The sequence below is a fragment of the Phyllobates terribilis genome, unplaced genomic scaffold, assembly GCF_046119375.1.
Source record: "Phyllobates terribilis strain yellow unplaced genomic scaffold, ASM4611937v1 Scaffold_4__5_contigs__length_816908805, whole genome shotgun sequence".
Lineage (NCBI taxonomy): Eukaryota > Metazoa > Chordata > Amphibia > Anura > Dendrobatidae > Phyllobates > Phyllobates terribilis.
In genome coordinates, this window is record NW_027362764.1 from 631,191,669 (window position 1) to 631,203,994 (window position 12,326).

Below are 12,326 nucleotides of genomic sequence, written 5' to 3' on the forward strand. Positions count from 1 at the left end.
GAGCTGCTTTATGGCTCTTGTCCAATCTAATCTCCGATAAACTTTTAGACATTTGGCATAAGCCTATAAAACCAAGAAAGGCTGGGAGGTTGTTGTGCTCGTTGCACTCTGACTTACTTACTAGATAGTTTGAAAAAGGAAAATATGGTTATTTTGAGAAGACAAAGTAGAAGGGTAAAACAAAAAATAATAAATTAGATCTAGAGCAAGTCTGTGAATGGTTACGGGAAAACCAAACAATCAAAAAGTATATTAAAAGAACATGGCTAAAACATTTCTGTCGCTAAGAAATCCTACCTTGAAGAGCCTCTGACAAGTTATAGCGGAAATCCTTTGCCTTGGCTGCATGTGTGAATAAATATAGAAATATGTATAATACATTACTTAAATGGTACTGACAATTTTAACCCTTTATACTTCATAAATGGGATTAACACAGAAAAAAAAAGAAATATAAAACCACACAGCATTGCCAAATGCCACCATTGGTATAAAATATGGTCTTCCGGTAAGAGAAAGCAACTTAAAATCTGTTTCTTGCATGGCTTCAGTGCAATGGATTGCAACAAAATCTAAAAAAAATGTTGGGGTAAATTTTGATAGTGTCATAATTTAAAGGGGTTGTCTAGTTACACATATTGATGACCTATCCATAGAATAGGTTATTAATACTAGATCCATGGGGGTCCAACACTCGGCAACATCCAACAATCTGCTGTTATTTGGTCCAGGGGCCGCTGGGTGCAGCTCCATGTAAGGTGCACGGCCTCTGCAGGTACTGCAGATCAGCTACTATTTTCAACAGCACCGTTCAAAGAGTTTACATTTTGCAGCCACCAGAGTTTGTAACAGCTGATCAGTGGGGGTGCATGGTGTCAGACCCTCACCAATCTGATATTCATGACCTATTCAAAGGATAGCTGATCAATATGTGTGATCAGGTTCAGACAATGGGTTTAAAGGGAACCTGTCAGTCTGCATCAGCCACTTGCTGTAGTATCCCAGCCATACATGTTTGTCTCTGAAATGCTGCGGCGTTTCAGAAAAACAAAAAATACACACACTTAATAGCCGCTGGGAACCGAGCCGCGTGGGTGACTAGTCATACAGGCGGGTCTCCAGCAGCTTCTCACTGCCCGCTGACAGTGGCTGGCAAGCCTCCGCCTAGACGCACAGTGCGGCTGGCAAGCCTCCGCCTAGACGCACAGTGCGGCTGGCAAGCCTCCGCCTAGACGCACAGTGCGGCTGGCAAGCCTCCGCCTAGACGCACAGTGCGGCTGGCAAGCCTCCGCCTAGACGCACAGTGCGGCTGGCAAGCCTCCGCCTAGACGCACAGTGCAAGCGGCAAGCCTCCGCCTAGACGCACAGTGCAAGCGGCAAGCCTCCGCCTAGACGCACAGTGCAAGCGGCAAGCCTCCGCCTAGACGCACAGTGCAAGCGGCAAGCCTCCGCCTAGACGCACAGTGCAAGCGGCAAGCCTCCGCCTAGACGCACAGTGCAAGCGGCAAGCCTCCGCCTAGACGCACAGTGCAAGCGGCAAGCCTCCGCCTAGACGCACAGTGCAAGCGGCAAGCCTCCGCCTAGACGCACAGTGCAAGCGGCAAGCCTCCGCCTAGACGCACAGTGCAAGCGGCAAGCCTCCGCCTAGACGCACAGTGCAAGCGGCAAGCCTCCGCCTAGACGCACAGTGCAAGCGGCAAGCCTCCGCCTAGACGCACAGTGCAAGCGGCAAGCCTCCGCCTAGACGCACAGTGCAAGCGGCAAGCCTCCGCCTAGACGCACAGTGCAAGCGGCAAGCCTCCGCCTAGACGCACAGTGCAACCGGCAAGCCTCCGCCTAGACGCACAGTGCAACCGGCAAGCCTCCGCCTAGACGCACAGTGCAACCGGCAAGCCTCCGCCTAGACACACAGTGCAACCGGCAAGCCTCCGCCTAGACACACAGTGCAACCGGCAAGCCTCCGCCTAGACACACAGTGCAACCGGCAAGCCTCCGCCTAGACACACAGTGCAACCGGCAAGCCTCCGCCTAGACACACAGTGCAACCGGCAAGCCTCCGCCTAGACACACTGTGATTGGCAAGCCTCCACCTAGACACACAGTGCAACCGGCAAGCCTCCGCCTAGACACACACGTAGGCAGAGGCTTGCCAATCACTGTCAGCGGGTGGAGAGAAGCTGTCGGGGATCCGCCTGTACGACTAGTGCACAGTGAGGCTCGGTCCCCAGCAGCTATTAAAAATATATTTTTCTCTGAAACACCGAAGCGTTCAAAGACAAACATACATGGCTGGGACATTACAGCCAGTGGCGGATACATGCTGCCCACGTTTTGTGCAGAATATATCAGCTGATAGCTTAAAGGGAACCTAACATAAAATAATTGTTTATATAAAGAATTATTCATCCATGTCTCAATTTTCTATTTTTACTGGGAGTTTATCATCTTCATGTAACGGCCAATTTCCGTTTCCTTAACTCCAAAACAATTTACCGTATACATTATATGCGCTTGCAAAATGGGAGAACAGTAAGTAATACTGATTCAACTACACCTCCACAGCAAAATAAAAAAATAAAAATAGCAGAATCTTAAATATTAAAGAATAAATTAGTAACAAGAGTGCCAGTAAACCAAAATGTTTAAAAAAATAAATGACAATTAACAAAAATAACCAGAGTTCTTACCAAGGATTTCTTCATAGTCTACAAGATCAAACCACACAACGGCAACCGATGTCCAAACACCCAGAAGAGCGATAACCATGAACCAGGTGAAGAAGGAGCTGCCAGACAAGCCTTCCTTTTTCCCATTCTTGCCACCATGTTTTTGTTCTGTTAGAAAAGAATATAAAAAAAAAAAAATAACCTGTTAGAACTCGGAACACAAGATAAAAAGATTTCATATTATTTATTTTATTTTTTTTTTAAGAAAAAAAGTGACTGCACGACTCTTCAAGATGTGAATCACCTTGCTCAATGTCTGTTTTATTATAGGATTACCCATTACTTGTAGTTGTGTAGTCTATAGTAATGTTGTACCTTGCTTCTATTACACCTACAATAAATTGTGTAACTGGCCATATAAACTTTGCAGAATTGATAAGGGATGCAAACTATATTGAATACCTTAAAAAAAGTGGCACATTTCCTTTTAAAGTGGAAGCATTAAAATGAACATCTGATATCTATAGAGCAGTCCACAGTGTACTGGGTGTACATAGACACAACAAAAGCACCCCGACAGGCAGGAAACTTTATGTACGGTCCCAGAGCACTCCTGACCCCACAGAAGGGTGAAGAAGCTCCAATGTTGAATCCATCGAAATACAGAGAGGAGCTGCTCAGGGATTGAGCATAACTGTTTCGCAATGACGGCTCCAGCAAGAGCCACAGACACTAATGATTTTTTTAGTGTTGTGATCCATAAATAACCAACAATAGTTTTGTGGTAGACATTTCTTTGTTTTTACAACAATTATCATAATGATTGCCAAGAATAAAAATAGCCCTACATAAAAGCTGCTAATCTTGATCTCGCATATGTATTTCAAAGTTTCTAGAGGTTCTCAGACCTCCCAAAATGTCAGATAAAGCACTGATCACGGACGCTGACAATATGCTGGACCATGTTATTTCCTGTTGTTATCAGCCAGAGCGGGTGACAGAAAAGTTACATTCAACAGTAAAGAAGGTTTAATATTCCTATTTATTTTAGGGTTGAAAATATTAACAAATGTACATTATTTTTTAGAAAGGCAGCAAAGATAACCATATGTGGCAGTAACGGGGATCCCACAGAGGCCGGGCTGTCAGCACTGAGAACTTTATCCTCAATGACATGCAGGCAACTTCTGAGGACAAAGAAGTACTGTTGTCACAGACAACTATAGCCGACAGCAATGTATTCTTTCTCACAGGCCGAAAACACAGAAAATTATGTAGCATACATTCTAACAATTATAAATAAAATCAGAACAAAAAAAACAAACAAACTATAATTTACATTCTATATATTTTTACACAAATAAAAATAAAAAAAAAAACACAAAAGAAAGTGCCAAAGTCTTCTATTGAGAGAAGTCGATGACCCATGTATAGAAATATAGATGCTCAAATTAGTTATTATTCAACAATTCATTGCAATACTATAACATCAATAAAAAATGCATAAAATTGTCTGGAATAAATGAACAATTCACGTTGCCATGTCCCACGACTTGGGAATCATACAGTATTGTATTGTTGCTGTTGTGCTGCTATGCAATAAGGTGTGCCTTTTAGAAGTTTGTCCTCTCTCTCTCCCTGTCCCCTCCCTAGCTCTGATGCCGGCAACCCACCTTTTTCTTCTTCCTCATCGTGAGTTTGGCAGCCTTCTTAAAAACGTACACCTAGCTAACAGCTCTAGTTCAGAATAGTCTTTTTTACCCACTGTAATTGTGCATAACTACAAGAATTCAGCTCAATAACCTTCTTCAGGACACTTCATATCTGATGAAATCTCTTTGTGTGAGTACTGGTACATAGAGATAGCCTAGAAAAGGTGTCTGAAGCCCTACACTCGCAGTCTAGTTATGGAGTCAGAACACTTGTCTTTGTTGCTTACAATGCAATCTATTTAACCCTTGCCATCGTATGGTTAAACATCCATTGAAGATTCTATCAATACTATTACAAACTGTATTCTCGCAATGAGTATAAACATACATGAAAAACTTCGCTATAAAATCAATAGCATGAAAAATTCTATCCAGTCCGGGTAAATTCATTATTTTATAGACGATAATCTAGTAGGCGTGTGACTGTATCAAAATTGCCAACATGTGACCGCCTACTCACACTGAACATACAGGGGAATTGTGACAGTGTGCACATTGCACACCAACGATTTAGCAGTCTGCAGACTTCCTTTCAGCCTGGAAAACCCCTTCAATGCTGGCTATAATAGACATCAGAACAGACACTGTGGTAGAGCGGTGTTGTCCTGGATCGATCAAACTGCCCATGCTGCCCCTGTACACAGCTGAAAGCGATTGTAATGGGCATCAGAAATGGACCATGTTCAGCTGGGAAGCCTTGGTCCAGCACTCGTGGATGTTATGTGACACATACAGCCCACCTAAACATTACTGCAGACCAAGCAAGTCCCCTTTCAGAGATGCCTATTCCCCAGTGTTAGGAGCCTCATCAGGATAATGCATCCTGGCACACTGCAAACATTTTCAGGGCTGGTTTGAAGATCATGACTCACCCTAACTCGGATATTAAAGGGCTGGACCGAAACTAAAATTTATTTTAATCCTAAATGCCTATTTAATATCATAATCTAATCATTTTTCTAATATACTTTAATTAAAAAGTTATAGCGTTCCCTCACTACTCTAACGCCTGTATTATTCGTTTTACTACTTCCTCTTTGATGACGCTTTGTTTGAGAATCCCAGTGCATGCTGGGATAGTCAAATGGGTCGACATCAAGGGGCATCAGCGACGTGAGTTTCAGGGGCTGGGCTAGTCCCTGCTCTACTGAGCATGCATAGGTTGTCAATTCTGATGGATGCTCAGTAGGATCTGGTCACTGTCCAATATGCACAGTAAGGCCTCTGCCCCACTATCAGTATTCGGTCAGTATTTTTTCTCAGGAGTGGGAGACAAAACCAGGTGAGGGACAATCAGAGAAAAAGGTATAATAGAAACAAGTCACCAATTTTGCATTTCACCCACTCCTGGTTTTGGCACCGACTCCTGAGAAAAAATACTGACCGAATTCTGACAGTGGGGCCGTGGCCTAACTGTGCACTCGCTCTGATCAGAAGTAACAAGAGTGCACTGTCAGCGCGTGTTGTAAGAAGAATACCCAGCATACTATATATATATATATATATATATAAAACAACAACATGGAAAGGTCTGCTCTGCAGCCTTTGCATCTACACTTAATGGACTGAGGTTATGGCGGCCAACTTCATGAAACCAAGATATTAGCACAAATGCCTCTTAACCACTGACATCAACTGGCCAGGTTCATCTTAAATTGGGACAGCGTAAGGCCGCCCGTTTTAAGCTGCCATAATAGCGATCGTGCTACAAGAAGTATATTACGGTTGCAAAGTCTTGATTAAGTGCTTTTACAGATTCCCTTGTAGATCTACATAAAATGTTATACAGGAGTCCAGCTGCCTCAGTAATACAAACCCCATATGCTTAGTATGCCTGTCTGAAGTTGGCTGGACGACATTTCACCTCTATCGTTGTACAGTTTGGATAGAGACAATATCTGCATAATGGTGATCGTTTCTGTAGACCCTCAGTACTTATATTGCACTAGTAAGCCTAGCCATCTCATGCATCAGAAGCCAGAGCTGCACTCAGGTTTTTTTCTGGTTGCTATCAGAAGCAGTCAATAGTTTGCCAACAGTAGACATTTGACATTCTAGAAGAAAAATGGAATATGTCAAAAGGGTTTTGCCATTTAACCTGAGAGCAGAATGATGTAGGAGCAGAGAGACCCTGATTACAGGGATGTGTCACTTATTAGGCTGTGTGTTGTAGTTTCAATACAATCAGTGTCTTATCAGGAGATTATCACTAGAGGAGTCTCACATGCAGGCATGTCCAGCTAATCTGTGTAACTGCTCCCCCACCACTGATTGTACACGGGAAACTGCCAATCAGGGGTGTGGGGTAGGTTATACACAGCTTAGAAGCCATAGATCTGCTACATCTACATGACACAAAAGAGGGATTCTATCAAAACTGCACCAAGCAGCCCAGTAGGTAACACATTGCTGGATTCAGGCTCTCTGTCTCTACATTATGCTGCTATATAAGATTCCATAGAAAAACACTGCTGACAGATTCCCTTTAATTCTGGGAGATATACAGTATATTCACTAAGATGATTAGTCGCCTCTAATGCAAAGACTATATACTTCTTGAAATTAAAATCTCCAGGGTAAGCCCTCTACAGACTTGAAAGGTGCGAAACGAAAAAAATCTTGAACTGGGGGAATGCCATTTTCAAGGGGAAAAAAAGGTCCCAAAACTTATACTTGTACTCATGAAATTTGCATGCTATTTCTTTATATATGCTAGTGATGGCCATAAAGGAGACAGCAGTTTCTTGGCTCGGGATACAGTAATAGTTGCTGTAAGACAATGTCTGGCTCTGCTTAGTTTCTTTGTAACAAAGGATCAAGCCTGTTATACATCATCCAGCCCAATCCTTCTTTCCTCACAGCCACGAACACAGATATGCAATGAGTTGGCACCGCGAACACGCAAGAACTACAATGCCTGCGATCCCAATGAGGATATCCGCATCACGCTGAAAATTTCATGACGTTTCATTTCAGCAGTCAAAAATCCACTGTATATTTCCTTTGTGGATACACTCCCACGTGGCATTTCTGATGCAAAATTCCATCCACAAAAATGGCACAGCGCCAAATACTGCTGAGAATATCGCTGCAAAACTGGGTCTGTAAAGGCGAATATTTCACCAGTCACACAGCAAAGGGTGAAAACCCCAATAACATCCGCAGCACAAATTTACCTGCCACAGCCATTCTTTGTAGCGTGTGCATGAGACCTCACAGCATTACTGGCCCCTGTGAGCAGGTCCCCTGCTAATGATTGGTTATTTATCAGACAGCGAAGTCTTCAGTGAAGATCAACCAGGAAAAAATCCAATCCCATCTCATCATATAGGTGGGTTATCACAATATGGAAATAGTCATTACACCAAATGTAAAAGACAAAAATGAAAATTTTGCACTGTACTAGGGAAAAAATAATCAAGGCTTAAATCTTCCCAAACGTATCACATTAAATGGACATTTATGCCATCTAGAACATTTGTAGCATGTTGACAAAAGAGAGTAGCTTCAAATTAATGGACATTTAGGCATATCCTGTCAATATTCCACCAATATCCCAGATAGACAACTGTTTTACTGTTAGAAGAGTGCAACGACCATCTAAGGTATTTAATGGCCTTTCAGCTATCCTCTGGTGATGAGGAAAAATAGGATCAGACATGTTGGATCTCAACATGTCTAATCCACAAAATAACCATACACTTTAGATAGCAATTAGCCAGTCTGCCATTGCTCCGAGCCTCTTGACACACATATCTGGTGTTCCTACTAGATAACTCTGGTAACAGCAGGTTATTTAATAAGAAAAGAAAAGATTAGACATGATGAAGTTCACCAACATCTGCAGCTCAAGGAGAATCAGGACTCCTTCATACATGTCAACCATCTAAAGTTACTATACATTTATTAAAAGGGGAGATAACTTGAAGAATTAAAAAAAACAAAAAAACATTTTATTACAGTACATAAATCTCATTAAAGGGGTTGTCTAATGAACACAGTACATTTTAATCAATAGATCCTGGAATACTAATAAGTTCCACAAAAGGGTATGTTACATTCGACCATGCAGAACCGCTCTACTTCATGGTCGCCACGTACCATATGCTTCTTCCCCTGGCTAGGAGCTAAGCACTTATGATAAGCGAGTATACAGATGAAACAGAAGGGGCTCACAGCTGCTACTTTATCAGGAAACATATTTCCCTTCCTGTTTTATCACAGGAGTGAATGTTTGTTGCATAGCCAGGCTTCTGAGCCAATCATAAATTATGTCATAAGCTCAGCGGCTGCTGGATCATTGACTTGATTATGATGAGCTGAGAGAGATGGTGACGTGGCAAAAACACTAGCTCCTATGATAAAACAGGCAATGAAAGGCGCTACCTCAAAAAGCAGCAGCTGTGAGCCCCTGCTGTTTAGTCTGTATACTCACTTATAAGTGACTTATGCTTCCTACCCTGGCCAGAAGCTGTGGTATATATCGATCATGTTCTGCAACAATTTTGCATGGTCAGCATATAACAGTATGTAGCAGGAGCACATATTCCTATGCCAAGATAAACGTATACGGTACTTTTTTTTTTTAACCCATCCAATAGTGGAACTTATTATTATCCCAAGATCTACTGATTAAAATGTACTTTGTTCATGTGACAACCCCTTGAACTACATTTTCGTATTACTATGAAGGCAGCCAAAGACGTGACAAACCTATCTGGATAAAGTATCACTATTGGGAGAAACAAAAAATTACTCAGCTTCTCCAAAAATGTGCCAGCCAGTAAATACAGACATAAAAAGGTCGGGATTTATTTATTCGACCCTTGACTTTATAAAGAATTGTTTCGGCGCACTGCATTTTGCTGACCGTCAGGGAACGCTCTCCTTTCGTGATGCTATTTTGACATAAGCAGCCAATCTGCCAGCAAATGTAACATCAGAAGAGGCCGTTCTAATTTTAATTTTCTTCCTAGTCCCATAAAAAAAAAACTAAAAAGGATGATGCAATATAGATCAAGAAGATAGTCATCGAAATCAGTTATTTTTCAAACTCTTTGATTAGTAGAACTGAGGCTTCATTCTACAAGATACAAATAGAAGAAGACACTACCCAGACGGATAAGTTATGGAGAGCGCTCAGCGTGGAGTGCGAGCTATGCATAGGAATGTGCCCCGAGGCTCAACCAGTATCCTCCTGTAAAAACAAGAGGGCACCCTGCAATAGGAGACATTCAAATGAACTAAAACAGTTGTGGCTGGAGAAGAGCAGGGCCATAGGCTGCCACCGGCCACCAAGACCCTGAACCTACAGATCTATGGACTGGAGACTGCGTTTAGTCTAATTTTATCTTCTCGGATCCTCAATATTATAGAAATTAATACTACAAAAGCCAGTTTGATGGACTACGTAGTACACAACATGCAACTGGCTGGACTTCTCTTGCTCCAAGTCTTCACTTATATGAGGTTGTATATTAATAGTACCTGTATCCTCCATCATGCTGTCAGCGCTCTTCACCCATGAACATCAGCAAAAGAATTCAAGAAAATCACTCCGCTACTTCTGAGCGATCGTACCCAAGAAGAGAAGCAGTGTCCCCCATCCAGCAGGGGTGAGATGGCTCTGCACACTGAAGTCAGCTGGATCCTGAAACTAGACCTGCCCAGAGCTGCTGAACGTCTATTATTAGTCCTGCCTTCCAAAGCCAAACTCTTGCCGGCACTCATATGGAAATCCTGGGCTATGTAACAAGCACGGCCTTAACTCCTTCATATCCACAGGAAAAGGCTAAGTCCTAGGCGACGGCGACATCAAGCGAGAGCTCGCCACTGTTGTGCACATACCCTGCAGCACAGACCTGTTCAATCAGCTCCGCACTGTATAATCCATAACTATTTGGAGAGAGAATTAGAGCGGGCTGTGGTACAGCTGGCTCCAGACTACATATATTCCAGCAATCCATTTACTGTGAAAGTGCATCGATTAAGCAGCAGCAGAACCTGTCCAGAATTAAAAGCTGCGCTGGCATTTTCTTCTGCCAGTCCAAACAATCAATCAACAATGGAAGATATAAAAAGAGAAATACAGTCATACTACTAGTTTTCAAGCAATGTATCAGATGTAGTTGTTCTGGCTGTGGTTTAAAAATGGCTGTCCATTACTAGTGTCAATATCAAATCGGTGGGGGTTTGATACCTGGCAGCCCCAGTGAAGAGTGGTTTATAGCACCAGCTGGACATAAACTGTGTACAAAGCTGGAACAGCACCATGTAGTGGCCATTCTCAGGTACTACAGCTCAGCACCTAATGACATGAATGGGAGCCCGAGCTACAGTATCCAAGATCAACTACTACGAAGTGTCCGGAGCAGTGCTGTATTGGCTCTGCACAATGTTTATATTTAACCGCCAGAGCTTCAAAAACAGCCGGAATGCCGGGTACCACACCCCCAACAATCTGATACTGATGACCTATCCCAAGGATATACTGTACTCTGGGAGGTGGAGTGTCTGCCAGGATGTGTGCACAGCCAGCAGTACTGTGCAACTGTCCTATTCATTAGCATAAGATGGTGCACAAAATTTCAACAGCTGTTGTGCACATTCTGGAAGGCACAATGTCTTCAGACCCTTCCATATCTCAATCCAAAAGTGAGAGGTGTCAGAGACCCAATAATTATATATGCATAAGATACTTACCAGAAAGTGCCATGGTCCTGCTATTACTACATTTGCCACTCTCCTCTGGTATATATGCTCACCACTGGCATTTGGGAGTTGCCAGTGATAGTTATTACTTCCTGGTTAGGTGTTGAAGGAGAAATTCAGTGTTTGGAGTAGGCGGTTGGAGAGTTGTTCAGGTGATTTCTGCTTGGAGTTGGTTTGCATGCTTATCCTCATCCTCTCCTATTTGGTTTCTCTTACCTATCCCTCCCGTTTCCCACTCTGTTATTTTGTGAGTTTTTTTGTATGATTGTAGTTTTCTTTCATCCCTGTCTGTCTGCCCTTGTCTGTCTGGTTAAACCCACCCTAGTCACTAAGTGACAGGTGTCAGCTGTATAATACAGACAGCACACACAAATATGTGGAGCAGGCTCAGCTTAGCACCTTAACAGCCACTGGGATACGCCCAGCGGACACTTGAGCAGTCATTTGCATATAGCCTGTGAGTTATTCAAAATTTATTTTAGGAGGTATGCGAGGACCTTACAGCATGTGACAGGCGTTATGTAAGCCATGTGGAACGGTAATCCATCAAGGTCTCACATATGTGACAGATGTCTGAGGACGAGGACAAAAAGAATTTAAACCACCCACCACAAGCAAATAGTGATCATTACATGCAAATTCAACAAAGACAGATGGATGGAAAAGCAGAAGCAGTATTGTAAAGCGGTTCAGCCTTTGGGGGGGGGGGGGGGGCGAGACACACACACACACACAGCAGTATTGTAAAGCGGTTCAGCCTTGGGGGGGGGGGGGGGGCGAGACACACACACACACAGCAGTATTGTAAAGCGGTTCAGCCTTGGAGTGGGGGGGGGGGGGGGAGACACACACACACAGCAGTATTGTAAAGCGGTTCAGCCTTGGGGGGGGGGGGCGAGACACACACACACACACAGCAGTATTGTAAAGCGGTTCAGCCTGGGGGGGGGGGGGGGGCGAGACACACACACACACAGCAGTATTGTAAAGCGGTTCAGCCTTGGGGGGGGGGGCGAGACACACACACACACACACACACACACACACACACACAGCAGTATTGTAAAGCGGTTCAGCCTTGGAGTGTGGGGGGGGGGGGGGGGGGGGGGGAGACACACACACACAAACACACACAGCAGTATTGTAAAGCGGTTCAGCCTTGGAGTGGGGGGGGGGGGGGGAGAGACACACACACAGCAGTATTGTAAAGCGGTTCAGCCTTGGAGTGGGGGGGGGG

General features: G+C 43.6%; 1 protein-coding gene across 8 annotated transcripts in view; it reads right to left on the reverse strand.

Moving 5' to 3' along the window:
- Positions 1–12,326, reverse strand: part of ASPH (aspartate beta-hydroxylase) — a 223,493-nt gene that overhangs the window by 191,318 nt on the left and 19,849 nt on the right. For 4 of the 8 annotated variants that reach the window (XM_073679343.1, XM_073679342.1, XM_073679344.1 and 1 more), the window contains exons 2-3: positions 2,688–2,834; positions 298–342 (exon numbers count right to left, since the gene is read on the reverse strand). In XM_073679343.1, the coding sequence (XP_073535444.1) occupies positions 298–342; positions 2,688–2,834 (192 nt within the window). Of the gene's footprint in view, positions 1–297; positions 343–2,687; positions 2,835–9,865; positions 10,233–11,080; positions 11,205–12,326 lie in introns of those variants that run through there. The other 4 variants (XM_073679345.1, XM_073679346.1, XM_073679348.1 and 1 more) reach the window with 3 other exon arrangements.